At 42.3% G+C, this 19,680-nt stretch overlaps 1 protein-coding gene across 2 annotated transcripts in view; it reads left to right on the forward strand.

The window, feature by feature from the left end:
- The window catches only part of SPTBN1 (spectrin beta, non-erythrocytic 1), a 169,884-nt gene that overhangs the window by 115,707 nt on the left and 34,497 nt on the right, over positions 1-19,680 (forward strand). For both annotated transcript variants that reach the window (XM_044289548.1, XM_044289549.1), the window contains 9 exons: positions 6,139-6,441; positions 6,868-7,021; positions 8,552-9,422; positions 9,512-9,649; positions 9,735-10,491; positions 11,280-11,482; positions 12,469-12,559; positions 14,280-14,426; positions 16,041-16,304. In XM_044289548.1, the coding sequence (XP_044145483.1) occupies positions 6,139-6,441; positions 6,868-7,021; positions 8,552-9,422; positions 9,512-9,649; positions 9,735-10,491; positions 11,280-11,482; positions 12,469-12,559; positions 14,280-14,426; positions 16,041-16,304 (2,928 nt within the window). The remainder of the gene's footprint in view (positions 1-6,138; positions 6,442-6,867; positions 7,022-8,551; positions 9,423-9,511; positions 9,650-9,734; positions 10,492-11,279; positions 11,483-12,468; positions 12,560-14,279; positions 14,427-16,040; positions 16,305-19,680) is intronic.

Genomic DNA, 19,680 nt, shown 5'->3' on the forward strand with positions numbered 1-19,680 from the left:
GACAACTAGACATCACCGGAGCCAGGTAAACAGACTGATGGGGGACAAGGGAAGCAATGACACAGGAGCAACAGGACATTGGTAATGTGAGCATTACTCCTTGTGTTATGTTATACCGTTATCAGCTGTAAAACATTTCATGGGGCTGGAAAACCCCTTTTAATAGGGCATATTTGCAAGTGTCCCTTTAAACATAAAATAAATGCATAACTATAGTTTACAATTAGGTAACAATAGGGAAGGGGTGGCTTAAAGGGGTTGTTTCATGAAAGCATTTCCTGTCCGTATGCTCTCTTAGAGCAGACACATACATGTGTAGCCTGCTCTCCCTGAATTTGAGGCCGGTAAGCACAGAGGTAGGTATCATATAGAGTAGGTTCCCATCTGGAAAGAGGTCACCTTGTTGTGGTGGATGGGCACAAATAATTTTGATGACAATCTATTTAAGTACATCCCATTCTTTTTATTTAGGGACTATAGCATTAGTTCATATATTCCATGTTTTCAGAGTGCTGTAGCATTGTTTGCTTGTACATATTCTCTCTTATGGCACATAAATGTTATAAAGGAGGGTCTCTCACTTGGAGTCCCCCTTTGTGATCCACAATCCATTTTGCTGGACAAGCTGCCCTTGTGTTATATGGACAGTCGTTCATCTGAATGATCTGGCTGGCTGCAGCTTCCACGGACATAGAGCAGCTGTGAGTAGGACCTGTGGTGATCAGTGCAGCACCTGCATTTTTCCCTTCACCCATGACAGCACCGCGAGAGAGAGGATCCACCCCAACAGACAGGAAACCTGCAGAATAAAAGGGTGGACACTCTCCTCCCAATTCAGTGTGGTTTCCTGTCTCTGGGGAAGCCTGCAGTTTTTATTTTAGATTCCTTCCCTCTAGTGGTGCTCCTATGTCGATCCAATGGTGCGCTGGATCTTGTCCTCAGACATACCTGCTGTCCCTGGGAATGTAATGCGGCATCAGTAGGTGCACTAGTAGGGATCGGCAGAGGCACAGCAAAACTCCTGAGGGATTGCTTTGTGTGCTGGAGCATGAAGTGCCTGGCGGCATCGCTGATGCTCTAGAGGCACGGTCGTCCGGACCCCAGGGGGAGGAGGAGCTTCCGGCAGAGAGTGAGGCCGAGAAAGCATGAGGAGTCACGTGGTTTGGCGCGCAGCATTGGGTGTGATGTCATCACAGAGCACCTATGAGTAGGGCGCGCAATGGGCTGCATGTTGGCGACCTAAGCAGCGCTCTGGTGGCCAGGAACAGAAGCATGGAGGAGGACAAACACACTGAGGAGTCTGCAGTCCCTCCAACCTTGTTACCTCTACGGGGGTGAGTGTCTTCTGGGTGATGTTATGCTTCTCTCTGCTGATGCACTCATACTAATGTGTTGCAGACAAAACCTAAGAAGGTGGTGACTAAGAGAAAGAATAAGGAATGTGCTCTTTGTAAAGCTGGGTTGTCTTCTGAATGGGAAAAGAAAATGTGTCAGTGCTGTATTGATAAAACGGTGGCTGAGGGATCGCCATGATTTTATAAATGTTTTCAGGCACTAGTCAGATCGGAAGTTAATTCTACCCTATCGTCTAAAGTCTTGGGTGAAAAAGATCCTAAAGTAAGGCGCCATGAGACTCCACAGGAACATTTTTCATCTGATTCTGATGAAGATGAGATACACCCCTAATTATATGGGCATTCTGACGATTCATCCAGATCTTCCTCTGAAGAAGGTGAAATTAGTGGTAGACCATGTTTCCCCATAGAAGACACAGAAAAACTCCTGAAAGTCGTACGTTTAACAATGGGCATTGAGGAGACAGAAGAGCCCCGGTCTATACAGGATATTATGTTTGGGGGGCTAGAATCCAGACACCACAGCGCCTTCCTGGTCCATAAAAATGTTTCAGCCCTAATGAAAGGGGTATGGAAAAAAACTAACAGGAAGGTTTACATCTCAAAATATCTCAAGCGTAAATATCCCTTTAAAGAGGAAGATTGTGCTACATGGGATAAGGCGCCCAGGATAGATGTAGCCATCTCTAAAGTATCCAGAAAGATGGCTCTTCCCTTTGACGATATGGGTATATTGAAAGACCCATTAGATAAAAAAGCCAATACTTTTTTAAAGGGAGCATAGGAGGCATCTACTACTTCCTTCAGACCAAGTATAGCTTCTACATGTACGGCCCGATCTCTTATAGTCTGACTCTCCAAGGGAAGAGATTTGAGCATCCTTGCCAACGATAAATAAAGCAGCTGACTTCCTGGCGGATGCCTCAGCTGATTCTGTCAGACTAGCGGCCAGATCCGTCGCTTTTTCAAATTCTGCACGGAGAGCCCTTTGGCTAAAGAATTGGGTTGGAGATTTCCTGTCAAAAAACAAACTATGCGGTGAGAAGTGTACCTTTTTGGGCCAACATTGGATGACTTGTTAGATAAGGCAGCGGATAAAAAGAGAAACTTTCCGGGGTTTCGGAGTTCATTCTCCTCTAAAAATAGGTTTAACCGTTCCTTTCGCCCCTTTATAAGTAATTTAGAAATCCAGAGAAGATAGGTTTTCGGAACCAAAGGAGAGGTAGAAATTATTTTTTCAGTCAGTCCTTTGGAGACTAAAAGAAACAGGATCAGCAATGATTAAAAAAATATATTTTTCCCGGCCTGGTCCCAGATTTCTTCAAATTCATGGATACTAGACACCATTCTCAACGGGTTAAAATTAGTCTGGCCCCTCCAGTAAGTTTGTTAACTACAAAAGATCAGGCTCTAGGAAGTTCTTCTATGGAAAGCGAGGTACTAAAACTAGTTGAAAAATCAGTTTTAGTCCCAGTAGCAAAGGCGGAAGAAGGCGAGGGGTTTTACTCTCCCCTGTTTCTAGTGGGGAAAAAAAACTGATGGTTCTTTCAGGACAATAATAAACTTGAAGAGATTAAATCTGGAAAAATCAAGACCACATCCCACCAGAAGACAGTGCTTTTTGGGATTGATATTAGATTCATCTTGCCAGAGTTGTTTTTTACCACAGAAAAAAAGTGTTTCTTATCCAGGAAATGTTCAGACATCTGATCAGAAACCTGGTGATCACAATGAGAAAAGGAATGTCTATCCTGGGGTCCCTCACATCATGTATTCCAGCAGTACAATGGGCGCAACTCCATTAAAGGGCTCTCCAGTGGGAGATCCTGTCTTGCTGGGAGAAAAACGACTCCCTAGATGCGAAAATAAGAATATCGGACCAGACTCTCTAGAACTTGACGTGGTGGTTGGAGAGGGAAAATCTGATTCAGGGAGTCCCATGGAAGCTGGAAGACTTGATTTGTCTAACTACGGACGCAAGTTCCTGTGGGAAAGGGGGTGCTCACATTCAGGATACCTCCTCTCAGGATCGTTGGGGGGATATGCAAAAAAGGGGGCCCTCCAGCCTAAAAGAGCTAGCTGCTGTACGTCTAGCAATGAGTTCTGTTCTTCCAAGAATAAGAGGAAAAAATCTCAGAATTATGACTGACAACAAAACAGTAGTCTCGTACCTGAACAAACGGGTGCACAAGGTGCAAAATTCTAATACAGGAAGCCCAGAAAATCCTCTTACTAGTAGAAAGAGTGTGCATAGATATCGGCAGTACATATCAAGGCCATGGAAAACAGACAGGTAGACTTCCTCAGCCATCATCTTCTCTCTCAGGTCGAATGGACTCTAGACCAATACATTTTCAAGAAAATAACGGCCCTCTGGGGACAGCCAGACATAGACCTATTTGCTACCTACCAAAACGAGAAAGTTCAGAAATTCTTCTCCCTGGATCCAACAGAATTCCTTTGTGGAATAGATGCCTTCCTATAGAATTGGAAATTTCCCCTGGCCTACGCCTTTCCTTCTCTTCCCTTGATTCCTCGTGTACTATGGAATATCAGGGAAGATGGGGCGAGGGTTATCCTCATTGCTCCGTTTTGGCCGAGATAGTCTTGGTTCACGTGGCACTGGATCATGTTGATCTCTGATCCATGGGTTCTTCCAGAGATCCGGAGTCTGTTGAGCCAGGGTCCAGTTTTTCATCCAGGCATAAAGAATCTCCACCTAACTGCCTGGAATTTAAAAGGTACTTGCTAGGGAGGAAAGGATTCTGTGATGCCTTGGTAACAGTAGCCATCTATGCTAGGGTATGGCAGAGATGTTTGGATATTGCTCATATCCAAATTAATGACTTCCCCTCTTCTGCTTCCATTAATCTAATATTAGTTTCTTCAGAAGGGACTAGCGGGTAGTACCTTAAAAGTACACGTCTCTGCCCTATTTAATCAAGAAATTGCAGGGTGCCCGTGGGTATCGAGGTTCTTTAGAGCAGTAGCCAGATATACTCCGGCAACTTCAGCTAGACCTCCTTGGTATTGAGACCTAGTTTTAAAGGCCCTAACCCGACCTCCATTTGAACCTCTGGAGACCAGCTCCATTAAATGTCTCGCCTTAATGTTATGTCTTCTAATAGCTTTAACATCTGCTCACAGGCTTAATGAGATTCAGTCCATTTCCATCAAACCTCCTTATACCACGATTTTAAAAGATAAAGTTCTGATACGTCCAGACCCAGCTTTTCTTCCAAAAGTAGTTTCCAAATTTCATAGGTCCCAAGAAATTGTTCTTCCTACCCTATTTAAAAACCCTGGGTCAGACTAAGAAAGATCCCTTCACTGCCTTGATGTCAGAAGGGCTTAGAATAATTATCTATCTCGCACTAAAGATTGGGCAAATCTACTTCACTCTTTATTCTCTTATAAGGAGTGAATAAGGGTAATGCGTCCTCCATAAGTTCTATTGCTAGGTGGATTGTTTCGGCCATATCCTTATCTTATCTTGCATCCGGGTTATCTCCTCTGGTGGGTCTTAAGGCACGTTCTGTCAGGGCAGTTGCTACCTCCTGGGCGGAAAGATCCTTTGTTCCCATAGAGGATATTTGCAGAGCAGCTACCTGGTCTTCTCCTTCAGTCTTTTTCAAGCACTCTCTGCTTGATTTGAATTCCTCCCCTTTGGGGTCTTCCTTTGGGGTCTTCCTTTGGGGAAAAGGTGCTTCTTTCTACTCTCCCATCCTGAAATTTCCTCTGGTAAATCTCTTGTGGTGCTAACATGGGTAAAGGGAAAAATTATGATTTACTTACCGGTAATTTGATTTTCCAGAGCCTATGACAGCACCCTGCTGGATTTTTTTTCTGGTTCTCTTATATTCACGTGGGTGTAGAGAAAAAACACAAAAAATGTGTTAAACGAAAATGATGGATTATATAATGTTATGTTAGTGTACTTCCTCCGATGCTTGGATATCACACTTAATTGGGAGGAGAGTGTCCACCCTTTTATTCTGCAGGTTGCTTGTCTGTGGGGGCAGATCCTCTCTCTCATGGTGCCGTCATGGGCTCTAGAAAATCAAATTACCGGTAAATAATCATCATTTTCTAAGGGGTTGTCTCTAAAGGGAACAGCCCTTCTAAGGTGTGCCGACCATCGGACTAAAATATTAAACGTCACAGACTTCTTTTCAGATGGTGATGCTCTCTCATCAGTCTATAACGAATGTTGTTAAATTTCACATGACAGCCAATTGTTTTGGTTGATATCGTCCATTTTGATCAACTTTAGACTAATGTGTAAGGCCATCTTAAGACTCAGAGTCAGTATTGCTGCAGAATTTTAGATGTTTGCTTACTCCAAAAAGATAGCAGTCTTGAAAAGGGAGCATGGTCAAACTATATACTTTGACTCCTGTATCCAAGGCAAAGGAATTAGTGGCACAAGTATGAGGTTGATTGTTGATGTGAAAAGAAATTCAAGACCATTCCCTATGGTTAATTTACAAGAGGGATATGCAGTTCTCACCAACTGCCCTCCAGTTTATTGATGCAAAGTACTTCCTTATAAATAAGTGGTTGGCCTTTTTTCTTTAGACTCCTGATACTTTTATTTTTCTGTCCAATTGTTCCTAATCTGGAGAAATTTGTACTTTTGTGTCGTCTTCTAAATGACAGATACAATATATATATTTTTTTTCTTTAAATAGAAGCTGCAGGAAATATTCTTATTTCACAGTTTGCTTCCTTACATTAATAATGTATTAATAATCATCTTTATTGTATTTCCAAATGTTAACAGGATAACTTTGGTTTTGATCTCCCTGCTGTGGAAGCCGCCACCAAGAAACATGAAGCCATTGAGACTGACATTGCAGCCTATGAAGAGCGTGTGCAGGCTGTGGTGGCAGTGGCACGAGAACTGGAAGCCGAAAACTACCACGACATAAAACGCATCACTGCTCGTAAAGATAATGTCATCCGACTTTGGGAGTATCTCTTGGAGCTACTGCGTGCAAGAAGACAGCGCCTGGAAATGAACCTTGGGTTGCAGAAGGTTTTCCAAGAGATGCTCTACATCATGGACTGGATGGACGAGATGAAGGTTGGCTGTGTTTCTTCAGCACTTAGTATATAATATGTACTTTGTTAGACTAAATTTGCTTTCTTAGCAACATTATTAGATATTTATTAGATATTTTATCAGATAGTAGCAGTAAATATCTGGATTCTATCATTTAAAACATAAAGTACTTATATTACTCTAAAACATGGCACAAGTCAATAATAAAATTGAGGCTTCTCCATCAAATATTAATGAGCCGCTCCCATTTGATATTTTTTTTATCAAGTAGGAAAAACTGCATTTCTTATTGTATCCTTTGTCTAACGGACAAGGCGGCACTTTCATTTCATAAAAATGTTCTCGTTTGCGCCACGGCGCTTTCTTAATGCTGGATATACTCAAATAAAAAAATCTCTAAACTGGTTCAGTTCGTTATGAAAATGTGCTGTCTCCTTTACCTTGCAGGTGTTACTATTGTCTCAGGATTATGGAAAGCATTTGTTGGGGGTTGAGGACCTGTTACAGAAACATGCTTTGGTAGAAGCGGACATTGCCATTCAAGCAGAAAGAGTGCGAGGTGTTAATGCCTCTGCCCAAAGATTTGCCACTGAAGGAGACGGTAAGAAACAAAGTCTTAGCAAATTTAACCTCAAGCACTTGTAATTACTGTGCCGCCGAGACTTCCAAGATGACAAGCAGTGTAATCTTGAAGAGGAAGCCTTCAAACTGCTTATTGGTGAGAGTGCCGGGAGTCAGACCCCTCCACAGATCAGAAATGAATGACTTATCCTGAGGGTAGGTCATCAATATGTACTGGCTGCACAATCCCATTAAAGCTGTTTCAGTTGTCTGGTGTAGCTGTGGATATTCTTTGAAGCAACTTATTTAAACGACAATAAATTTAAATCTGGTTTTTATTATGCACCTGCATTTTTTGGTATTTTTATTTACTTTCTCTTAGGCTACTTTCACACTCTCGTTTGGTGCAGATCCGTCTTGTATCTGCACAGACGGATCCGCACCGATAATGCAAATGCTTGTATCCGTTCATAACGGATACGTTTGCATTATTCATTCCAAAAAGAGTCTAATTCAAAACGGATCCGTCTTGAGTTACATTAAAAGTCAATGGGGGACGGATCCATTTTCAATTGCACCATATTGTGTCAGTGAAAAACGGATCTGACCCCATTGACTTACATTGTAAGTCAGGACAAATCTGTTTGGCTCCACATCGTCAGACGGTCACCAAAACGCTGCAAGCTGCATTTTAGTGACCGTCTAAAAAACGCAACGGAGACCAAACGCAGCCAAATTGATGCATTCTGAACTGATCCTTATCCATTCAGAATGGATTGAACTGATCTGTTTTGGGCCACTTGTGAGAGTCCTGAAACGAATCTCACAAGCGGACCCAGAAACGCCAGTGTGAAAGTAGCCTTAAGGTGTCTATCCACATAAAAAAAAATAATGAAAGTGCTGTTTTTACACTGGTCTTTATCTAAAGCAATCATGCAGTCAGCTTTGCTTATATATACTGGGACAGGATGAGACCTGTGGGAGGGAATTGAAGTTTCTATTCAGACTGACTGGATCCAAATCAGAGCATGGGCGTTCTGCTCAGCCATTTGGAGGCCAGACCGCTGCTACAGCATCAGTGGCTGACTGAGGACGAGCACCAAATCCTCTGCTGTTTCACAATCAGCTGCTGATGTATTGTACTGCTGGAGATAGCAGGGATGTCTATGGGACTGCTGGCAGTCCCATAGACATAGAATTTAGCGGCACTGCTCCATTCAAATGGGAAACATTAGACCCCAGTCTTGTGATCGCGGAGGCCTCTGTGGTTGAACCCCCACCGATCAGACACGTATTGCAAGTTGTCATTAAGGGACAACCCCTGTAAATTAATTAAAACTAAAATTGTATTCATGACACCCTCTTTAATTTAAATTGTTGCCATCTGAATGGCCTTTTTTTAGATAATTTTTATAAGCCTATTATTGAGTTGAGTGGCACGGTCCATGAATTCATTGGCATATAACTAGCTGCTGGATGAGAGATCATTATCAGAGATCCACTCAGGTTCATATTTGTAAGCTATCCTTGTAGAAAATGTAGTAATATGAGGTTTGATCTTCTTTTGTAGGCTATAAGCCCTGTGACCCACAAGTCATCCGGGATCGTGTAGCTCACATGGGGTTTTGCTACCAAGAACTGTGTCAACTGGCAGCTGAAAGACGAGCACGTTTGGAAGAATCAAGGCGTCTTTGGAAGTTTTTCTGGGAAATGGCAGAAGAAGAGGGATGGATAAGAGAAAAGGAGCAGATCATATCTTCTGATGACTATGGAAAGGATTTGACCAGTGTTATTCGTTTGCTTTGCAAGCATAAAGCATTTGAAGATGAAATGAGTGGACGAAGTGGTCACTTGCTGCAGACAATCAAGGAAGGTGAGGAGATGATTGCTGAGGAACACTTTGGATCTGAGAAGATAAGAGAGAGAATAAAGGATATTCAGGAGCAGTGGGCTAACCTTGAGCAGTTGTCTGCTATTAGGAAGAAACGTCTAGAAGAAACATCAAGTTTCCATCAGTTCCAAGCAGATGCAGATGATATTGATGCATGGATGCTGGACATCTTAAAGATCGTTTCTAGTAGTGATGTTGGACACGATGAATACTCTACACAGTCTCTAGTAAAGAAACACAAAGATGTAGCAGAGGAAATTGCAAGTTACAGATCAACTATTGATGCTCTTCATGAGCAAGCGGCTGCCCTACCCGAGGAGCAGTTCGAGTCTGCAGAAGTTCAGAGCAGGTTGTCTGGAATAGAGGAGAGATACAAGGAACTGGCTGAGCTGACAAAACTTCGAAAACAGGCTCTTCAGGATGCCCTTACTCTGTATAAGATGTTTAGTGAAGCTGATGCTTGTGAGCTTTGGATTGTTGAAAAGGAGCAGTGGCTGAACAATATGCAAATACCAGAGAAGCTGGAAGATCTGGAGGTCATTCAGCACAGGTAGCCATAATCTCCTTGCTTTCAGTATATATATTCTGCATGATATTTTAAGGTGTCTGATATCTAATAGCAGTTGGTTGTAATTTTAGATTTGAGAGCTTGGAACCAGAAATGAACAATCAGGCTTCACGGGTAGCTGTTGTCAACCAGATTGCCCGTCAGTTGATTCACAGTGGCCATCCAAGTGAGAGAGAAATCAAAGCCCAGCAAGACAAGTTGAACACCAGGTGAGTATGTGAAGAGGCTACAAATCCCTGCATTTTTAGTGATCTTTTATGGTGTGTTCACATTTTCTTTTTTTTTTCTCTTTAGATGGAGTCAGTTCAGAGAACTGGTGGACCGAACAAAAGATGCCCTGAGTTCAGCCCTTAGTATTCAAAATTACCACCTTGAGTGCAATGAGACCAAGTCCTGGATTAGGGAAAAGACCAAAGTCATTGAGTCCACTCAAGAGCTGGGTAATGACCTGGCTGGAGTTATGGCTCTCCAGAGGAAATTAACAGGCATGGAACGTGACTTAGCTGCTATTGAGGCCAAATTGACTGATCTCCAGAAGGAAGCTGAGAAACTGGAGGCTGAGCACCCAGATCAAGCTCATGCCATCATGAATAGACTTGCAGAGATCAATGAAGTTTGGGAAGAAATGAAAACCACCTTGAAAAACAGAGAAGAGTCCCTTGGTGAAGCCAGCAAGCTCCAACAATTCCTGCGTGACTTAGATGACTTCCAGTCATGGTTATCAAGGACCCAGACAGCTATTGCCTCAGAAGATATGCCAAACACTTTAGCAGAGGCAGAAAAGTTACTCACACAGCATGAAAACATCAAGAATGAAATTAACAACTATGAGGAGGACTACCAGAAGATGAGAGACATGGGCGAAATGGTGACACAAGGACAGACAGATGCACAGTACATGTTCTTGCACCAACGTCTCCAGGCTCTTGATACTGGATGGAATGAGCTTCACAAAATGTGGGAGAACAGACAAAACCTCCTAAGCCAGTCCCATGCCTACCAACTCTTCTTACGAGATACCAAGCAGGCAGAAGCTTTCCTTAATAACCAGGTGTGTTAAGACTTTGTATATGTATGCATTTTTTGTATTGACTGGTTTAGTGTAAAGGGATATTCTCTTTCAGTTTTAATGAGGCCTTTAAGGTTTCTTCTACACCTAACAGCAGTTTGCTTTACTATAAATTCAATGTTTTTTTTGACTATGTGGCTCTGACAAGTGAACACACACCTCGACCTCGAAAAAAAAATAACACACACTGAAAAAAAACATGATATTTCACCCCCGGGGTACAGGCACTATAAGAACTGACCAGGCAAGATAATTTCTGTTATGCATGGTTAGGTCTTCCTACTTAGTTGATTAGTTGGAATCCAAGCAGCATCAGCACACTTAAAGGGAATCTGTCACTGGGATTTTGTGTATAGAGCTGAGGACATGGGTTGCTAGATGGCCGCTAGCACATCTGCAATACCCAGTCCCCATAGCTCTGTGTGCTTTATTGTGTAAAAAAAAAACGGTTTGATACATATGCTAATTAACCTGAGATGAGTCCTGTCCCTGACTCATCTCACCTACAGGACTCATCTCAGGTTAATTTGCATATGTATCAAATCGGGTTTTTTTACACAATAAAAGCACACAGAGCTATAGGGACTGGGTATTGCGGATGTTCTGGCGGCCATCTAGCAAACCATGTCCTCAGCTCTATACACAAAATTCCGGTGACAGGTTCCCTTTAACTTTATACCAGGGCTCCTCTTATCAATGGAGCAAGGGCATATCAAAGTGTCTCCCTATAAGGCCACCTATGTTCATTTCATGTGTTATTTTTACCAAAGGAATATGTCTTGGCCCACACCGAGATGCCAAATAACTTGGAAGCTGCCGAAGCTGCCATCAAGAAACAGGAAGACTTTATGACCACCATGGATGTCAGCGAGGAGAAAATCAATGCCGTTGTAGAGACTGGAAGGAGACTGGTCAACGATGAAAACATAAACTCTGATAAGATTGAAGAAAAGGTTGATTCAATTGACAGCAGGTGTGAATTTCCTTTGGTGCCTCAATGATGATTCCTGCTGCTCTGTTACGTTCTTAAAATCCCAGACAGTGGCTCGGCATTCCTGGCATTTTAGCTGGTGTCCTTTATGGGAGATAGAAGTCTTAACAAAATACTTTTGTCATGTGGTTCATGATTGCTAGCCTGTGCATAGCCCTGTTAAAGGGCTAAGAACTAGTATTTTCAATAAAATCAGTAGTCACTGATGCAAAAATGCATTATACCATGCACCATAAATGTTCGGTGTGGGATTAAAGCGCCTGCTTCTGCAGTCCAGCAGGAGCACATTGGGTGCTCAGCTGTCAGAGACAGCCGTGGACTGTAACGCGACCATAGAAGCATTTTATAACTCCTTCTGTCTTCTCATTTGCAGCCTACATAGAGTTCAATGAGCACTTTGTGGTGAATAGACTATGCCGCCGCTTCTATTGAATCCAGCGATCGGCTCTGCCAGTGACTAATTTAACTACAAGGGGTGTTTTGCCCTGTTACTGGGGTTCTAATGAGCTCCTAGAGGCTTATGTAAAAATACGTAAGTGAAAATTATATTTAATAAAGGAAAAAAATAACACTGCCCATGCCAAAACAAGCTGCCATCATAGCCGTTTTACTCACTTATCTCAGAAGGGTGACAACTAAATAGGGAACCCATGCTAATTTATTTTAGTGTGAATTTACACATATAAAGAACAAAACTGTAAATTCTTGTGCATATTATCCCTAATACAATGGGAAAAAGGTGTTAAAATAGCCGTATATCACAAAAATTATAATGCTAGTCAAGAAAATAAAAGTTCTGGCCATTAAACCATGTGTACAACATCACTAAAAGTGTCTGGTCATTTAGGAGTTCTGCAAATATGTTGCAGAATATTATACTGAGGATTTAGCTATCTGTCGTTGAACATATAGAAGTCTGTAGCAGTCCTGCCCTGTTGTATTATAATGTATGTTTTGGGGTTTTCAAGGCATAAGAGAAATCGAGAAGCGGCAAACGACCTGTTGACACGTCTGAAGGACAACCTGGACATGCAGAAGTTTTTGCAGGATTGCCAAGAGGTATCTCATACACATCCTTTACTTAAAGTCGTTTTCCAGCCTCCTGATATTGATTATCCTCAGTATACTGTAGGTCATTGATATCTGATTCCAGTCACTAGAATGTACTGAGGTGCAGTAAACAGGCACGGCCCCTACACTTTGAACGGACCTGTGCTTCCCGCTCTGTTCAGAGTGCTAGGTCCAGCGCCAGAGGCTGCAGGGAACAGCTGGTCAGTGGAGGTACTGCACTGGTCCACATTTGCCAGTGGTGCTGTTGTTAGCTTATAGAAAGCATTTATGATTAATTATTAGGTCCATGTAACTGGAACGTAGCTTAATTCTTCACTGGTGACCATACCAAGGAAGAATTTACGTCACTGGTGACCATACCAAGGAGCACGGCTCCTTGCATGCTGATACTGAATATGCAGGGTCTTTTGGAGACATAATAGGGTTGTATCTGGTGCTGCAGCTCCATTCCATTGACCTGAATGTGGCTGAGCTGCACCTGTGGACAGGTGTGGCACTTTTTTCTGGATGTAAGCTTTCCTGTTTATATAATTTTTGGATAACCCCTTTAAATATTAATGACCTATTTTCAGGATAATGCTGCGTTCACATCACAGTTTTTTCCGTTCTCATCTGTCAGAAGAACAGAAAAAAGGATCCTTTGTTTTGAGCATCCGTTGCGCTAATTTTGCATCAGTTTGTGTCAGTTCTGTCAGAGAGCTGTTAGTTATTTTTAAGAGAAGTCGTCCCCCCTGCAGGACTTTTCCCCCAATAAAACATTGTTTTCTGTTCTGACAGATCAGAAGAATGGAAACCAAAACAGTGGAGTGAACACAGCCTAAGTCAGCAGTATCAGACACTCCTAGCAGCTGTTTGCAGGGGCCTGTGGGGCTCAGGGGAGCACTGCGTCCTGTTTCTTGGCCTGTGACGTCAGTCCTATTCAAGTGAATGGGATTGAGTTGCAGTACCAAGTACAGCCACTATACAACATACAGTGCAGTGCTTGGTTTTCTATGAAGACTCCACAGCAATCATCCACGCTCCCCGGGTCCTTCAAGCAGCTCATCAGCCAGAGTGCTGGAAGTCAGACCCCCACTGTTGTGATGTTAAAGAACTCTCTTAAAGATAGGCCACCAGCATTGAATTTTCAGAAAACCTACTCAAGCTGATTTTGTCCAGTTCCAGTGTGATGGCTTAGTGTGTTTCCTTCTGCTTGCCTGACATTAAGCTCCTTCCATGAGTGGCTGCCTCTGTCTGCCTGTTTTCCTTCTCGGGTATCCCGTGATATCTGTGCATCAATGATGTATGGAGGCTACGAGAAGCTTTCTACTTATTTATGAGCTCTGCTGTAGAATTGGGGAGGAGGGGGAGATCAAGCGCCTCTAACTCATGGAGGTGCAGATAACTAGGAGCCAATTCCTTGCATTTATTTATGGGCTCTTTTTAATAACTTTTTGTATAACTTTTTATATTGTTAACCTAGAGATATAATGTAGCATAAGGATGATAATCAGCAGCTCCTAAAAGAAACGGGCGTTTCTCCAGAAATTGCTGGATGTGTCATCTATTGGATCCAAGATTAGTCTTTGCACATATCAAGTGTTCCATATGTTTTCGTTTACTTGCCATTTTGATGTGTTCCAGATGTGGAGGCAGTAGACCAGGGTCTTTATTAACTTACTAGCATTGCGTGTACCTTATGAAAAATTACGTTTTCCCTGTCTTTCAGCTGTCCCTATGGATTAATGAGAAAATGCTCACTGCTCGAGATATGTCTTACGACGAGGCCAGAAACTTACATAGTAAATGGCTGAAGCATCAAGCTTTTATGGCAGAACTGGCTTCCAACAAAGAATGGCTTGACAAAATAGAAAAGGTAACGCACTTCAAATGCTTGCGTAAGTTCAGTTTAAACCAGGGGCATCTGGTCTGTGTATTAGCTGTCTTTCACATACGCTTCCATCTGTGAGAGAACTCTGTACATTACTTCACACCAATCTTCAGAAGATCTTATCAGCAGAGATCAGATGGCTCCCTGCTGTGACGTCACAGCCACCAAACCTCCTGCTCCATACATTTTCAATACATCTGTAATCTTTTGCATTTGACAGTTTTGTGTCTCTCTTGATGCCTTAGTGTGCGGCCACACATGGTGTGAATACTGCGGATTCTCAACAGCGTAATTATGTGTGGAAAATAATTTATGGTACAAGCAAAGGGGATGAGATTTTAAAACTTTCATCTTCGCAGTGTGAATTGACTGCAAATGATTGAAATCGGGAGAAGACCTGTAGTGATCCACTTCCATATGCTGTGGATTTTCTGCATCAATCCATAAACCACACAAATTGTTTTATGGCGGCATTGCTACCTGGATCACAGCACGTCTACTCCGGGGTTTTTTTTTCTCCACAGCATATGGTTGCGATTTCTAAAATTGATTGTACTGTAAATTCTGTGGATTTTCCTCACTAAATTCCACTGTGGAGTATCCACAGCATTTATGTCATAGGTGGCGTTAACTGAGGCGCTAAACTGATCTATTAATGTTATTACTATGTGTGGCCGTGCCTTAAATGAAGCCTTTTAGTCTTTTTTCACTATCATAAGGATAGAAGAGCAGTGGTTCTCCAGTGTTTTATGCAGTGTAAAGATAAATGTTGACCTGGCATCTCCACTGCAAGAGAGTCTTTCAGTATATCCGTCACACTGAACATGTTGGGGTCTACCTGTAATCGGTACCTTGTAGAGCAGGTGGATCTAGGGTGGTCCTGCTCAGTGACTGCCAACCTTCCATGAACGCATTAAAAAAAAGATCATCCTCCTGTTATTTTTAAGACCAAAAATTTTCCAGGTCTAGAATTAGGTTAGCATTTTTGCTATATAGGTGTCTATTATAAGTCACATACAATCATGTGACAAGTAAGCTGCACCCAGCATGTGTGGGCACAACTAAGGAAATGTCATCATGAGGCCTAACCCAAAAAAAAAAATTGTACATTTTTACGCTATGTTTTTCAAGCCCAGTAGTGACTGGTATCTTGCTGGGGAGGCTAGTGGGACCATAGAAACATAGAATGTGTCGGCAGATAAGAACCATTTGGCCCATCTAGTCTGCCCAATATACTGAATACTATGAATAGTCCCTGGCCCTATCTTATATGAAGGATGGCCTTATGCCTATCCCATGCATGCTTAAACTCCTTCACTGTATTTGCAGCTACCACTTCTGCAGGAAGGCTATTCCATGCATCCACTACTCTCTCAGCGTCCCAGCGCTCCCAGTGTCATGATCAGAGTAATATATGCACAGGCAGAATTTACTTCTGATACATCATTGTTACAGGCTTGTCTATGTTCATGGTAGGTTTTTGTAGATGTGGATGACCACCAAAATGTTTACTGACTTTTGTTTTCCTTATCTATGCTCTTTTTAAATATCAGAGAATTCCACTGAACGCTTTTCTGTGAATTGCTTGCTGTTTCTTAGGACGGAAATCAGCTTATTTTAGAGAAGCCAGAAACTGAAGCCATAGTGAGGGAGAAGATGACAGCCCTAAAAACAATGTGGCAAGAACTGGAGTCCACCACCCAGACAAAGGCCCAGACACTTTTTGATGCCAACAAAGCTGAACTTTTTACCCAGAGCTGTGCAGATTTGGACAAGTGGCTCCACGGCTTGGAGAGTCAGATTCATTCTGATGATTATGGAAAGGATCTTACCAGCGTTAATATCCTGTTGAAGAAACAGCAGGTGAGTGAGGGCCTGATGGTGGTTTTTAATAACCTGAACCAAAAAGCTCAATAAGACATTGGGAAAAACCTACCTTGTTTTTAGAGATACTTTTTGGCAGTAAATTCCTTGGTTCGGATCCAGTTCTGTTTAGAATCCTTGCTTCTGTTCTGAGAAATAGACATGCACTTGTCTTTTCCTCTGAGACTTCACTGAACATTTGATTTGCCCACTAATATCCTTAGTCATTACGAGTTCTGCTTGCCAGGGGCAACCTGCTAGGACTATGTTCTCTTCTTGTTTTTGGATAGATCAGAGGTATACGTCAGGAGTTTTCCTCCAGCGTTATACCTCCGTGTCAGTAGACCCCCGGACACTCAGCATATACCTGAAGAGTGTGTTTTTGGCATATGCAGGGTGTGGGTATGCTTCAGCATTGTATATTTTTTTGCTGTGTAGGTAAAGCAGTCTGCTAGACTTCTTATGCAGAGGGGCATATGGACAAAGATAAAGGAGATTGGCATCGGTAAATGGGGTTGGCATGCAATAAAGTTTAATATACCATACATGGTATACTGTTACGAAGAAATAAAATAAATCGTGCACACCCAAAATGTATCAAAAATGCACAAACTTTATTAGACAAAAAAAATCATAAAAACACAGGGCTAAGTTTAAAAAGACATTTGAAAACACACACCAGAGTACCAGGAGCCATAAAAGGGGTCCTGTATACCTCAGTTAGACCCAGGAGATATTGATGGAAGCCTCCTCAATTCAGGTATATCGCTGTCATTCAGAAAATGATTTATACCATAAGTCAGGTGTAAATTTATACAAAAACAAAGCATGAGAAATATATCTTACCAATCTAGAACTCGAGTGGTGTGCCCATAAATATGACAAGCCAGCTTGATTGGTAAAATAATCCCAAGAGTAAAAAATGATTATGGAGAAAATTCTTTAGTAATGTGACCTCCAAAAAATAAGAAAATGAATTATTGGGCAATAAACCAAGTCCTAAGGACTGATATCGGAGAGATCTGACCCAGTTATCTGAAGGAAGGAACACCATGTTTATTGCTGCCAGCCCAGATAAAGCATGAGGTGGCTGCGATAATCATTGGGGGCCGCAACGTGTCAGCCCCTTATTTATTGTTGGATCTTTGTTAGCTGAAATAGGAGACCGCTGTGTCGTGAAAAATCTGTTCATGCTAAACGTTTCATACCTTCAGTAATTATATATCATGAAGCATTATGTATTCAAAATAACCTTAAGAAGGAATATTAGAATGCCTTAGAATATCAGGATGGCTGTAGGCGCTTGTATGGGCTTGGATTAGCAGAGCACTCATTCTGACAGCAGGGGGCTTTAGTGAAATGCAGCACAAAATAATGAGCAAGGTAAGTAACTGGTGTCTGCAATATATTTAATCCATTTCCAGCCTGAGGAGACCAGTTCACATTACCGAACCATGCAGGAGTCGGGGCTGTAATTGAATGCAGTTATTGTGTCTGGTTGGGTGACCTTTTCTTCATCTAGCACAGAACATCCTCTGTGCTCTTTTTAATGGAAGGAAGATGGGAGGGGGTTTGTTTTCTCCTTTTTTGGGGGTCAAAACAGTTTTTTGTCTGCAAGGCTTTGTTCGCACTGGTGTTTAGTAACCACGGCAAATATGGAAGCCTTGACATCCCCATTTAAAGTCCATGAGGTCGACCAGAGACTCTTTGGATCTGTATGAGAACATATCCATCACCGCATTTTTGTTTCTGCTCTGAATAGAAGCCATAAAGCTAGTGTGAACAATGCTTAAAGGGGTACTCCAGTTGTTAGACGTTATCCCCTATCTACTGGACAGGAGAGATAACTATTAGATCAGTTGGGGTCCTAACGCTGGGACCCCCACAATCACAAGAACAGGGGCTCGTACCCCCTGCAGCCCCACTGAAATGAGATAGTGGAACGCTATCCTCAGCCAGAACTCCCATAGCATGTGCGACCAGCGGCTCCGTTCATTACAGGGGTATGGGGCCCCCGTTCTTGTGATCGGTGGGGGTCCCAGCGGTGGAGACCCACAGGATAGGGGATAACTTAAAACAATTGGAATACTAACTTTGAGTATGTTCACGTGTCAGATTTCAGCACCGATTCCGCTCCTAAATCGTAGTGAAATCTGCAACCCATGCATGTGAATGTGGATTTCCAGAAAATCTCCATAACTACTTCCGGAACGGCCACTACATATTGGACTGAGCTTTCTGCATCCGGTTTCCTCCACTTTTTAGTTTCTGGCACTGGCGGCTGATCTTTGAGCTGTCAGGTGATGGACTCCCACCGACTTGACATTTAATTCCAGAAAATCCCTCTTTAATCTGACATGTGAACCTACCATAAAATGGCACTATATTGTTTATAGTCAGTGGTTTTTTTTTTGTTTTGTTTTTTATATTAATTGCAATGCTGAAATCCTTCTGAACACCCTAAGTTGACACGTCCTGCAGGCCGCTGGTGCAGGCTGTAACGCACTGCTCAGATCCCATGCTAGCTTTTTTTACATGCTTTTCGAAATCCTTTTTTGAGGCTCAATGGTAAGTCTGTACAAAGCCCCAAGAGTGAGTAAAGTGACTTTATCCATTAGTTTATAAGCCATTTATAAGAGCCAGAAAGCCCAGAACAAAGAAGGGAATGTGTCAACAGCTCGGAGCTCCTACACAGCCCCTGCCGGCCGCAGACTCGCAGCCGCTTCTGTGTGCACATTTATTGTTATGGCGGAATGTGATCTTTGAAATGTCAGATATTAAAAGGATTTGAGACACTGAGCGACTACTGTATGCTGGAAATAAGGAATTAACAGATTCGATTTTCCCCTCTCGCTCTTTATGGCTCTGTTTCCCTGGGCACAGTGATATATTTAGCTGGAGACAGATCCGTCCTGCATGGATCTGACTATAAAGGCTTCAGCCCCTCTGGGACAAAGGCTCAATGTTACATTGAAATTGTGTGTACAATGCATTAGGCTGGTTTACTGGATACAGTGCATACAGATATCCAATGTGTATCTGTATCCACTAATGCATTCTTTATATACCTTTCATGAAATAAAACTATATTCACAGGAAGCTTTTTGATTTTGTATGTGCTCAGGTAAAAGTACTCTGCCCTTATAATTCTCATGGACTGTTATATATCGCAGTATAATCAGAAATAAATGGTAGGTCATTTCATAGTAGCTCCAAACAAAAATGTGTATTAAAGGGGTTGTGCCAACATTACCGTAAATGCTATTTTAATACAAATCAGCACGAAAAACTGCTCCAGTTGTGAGATCTTCTCTTTACTTCATTATAATGGCACCCCCTGGTGTTCAGTCTGTATAGTGACGTGCATGTCCATCTA

Source organism: Bufo gargarizans, chromosome 4 (genome assembly GCF_014858855.1).
Source record: "Bufo gargarizans isolate SCDJY-AF-19 chromosome 4, ASM1485885v1, whole genome shotgun sequence".
NCBI lineage: Eukaryota > Metazoa > Chordata > Amphibia > Anura > Bufonidae > Bufo > Bufo gargarizans.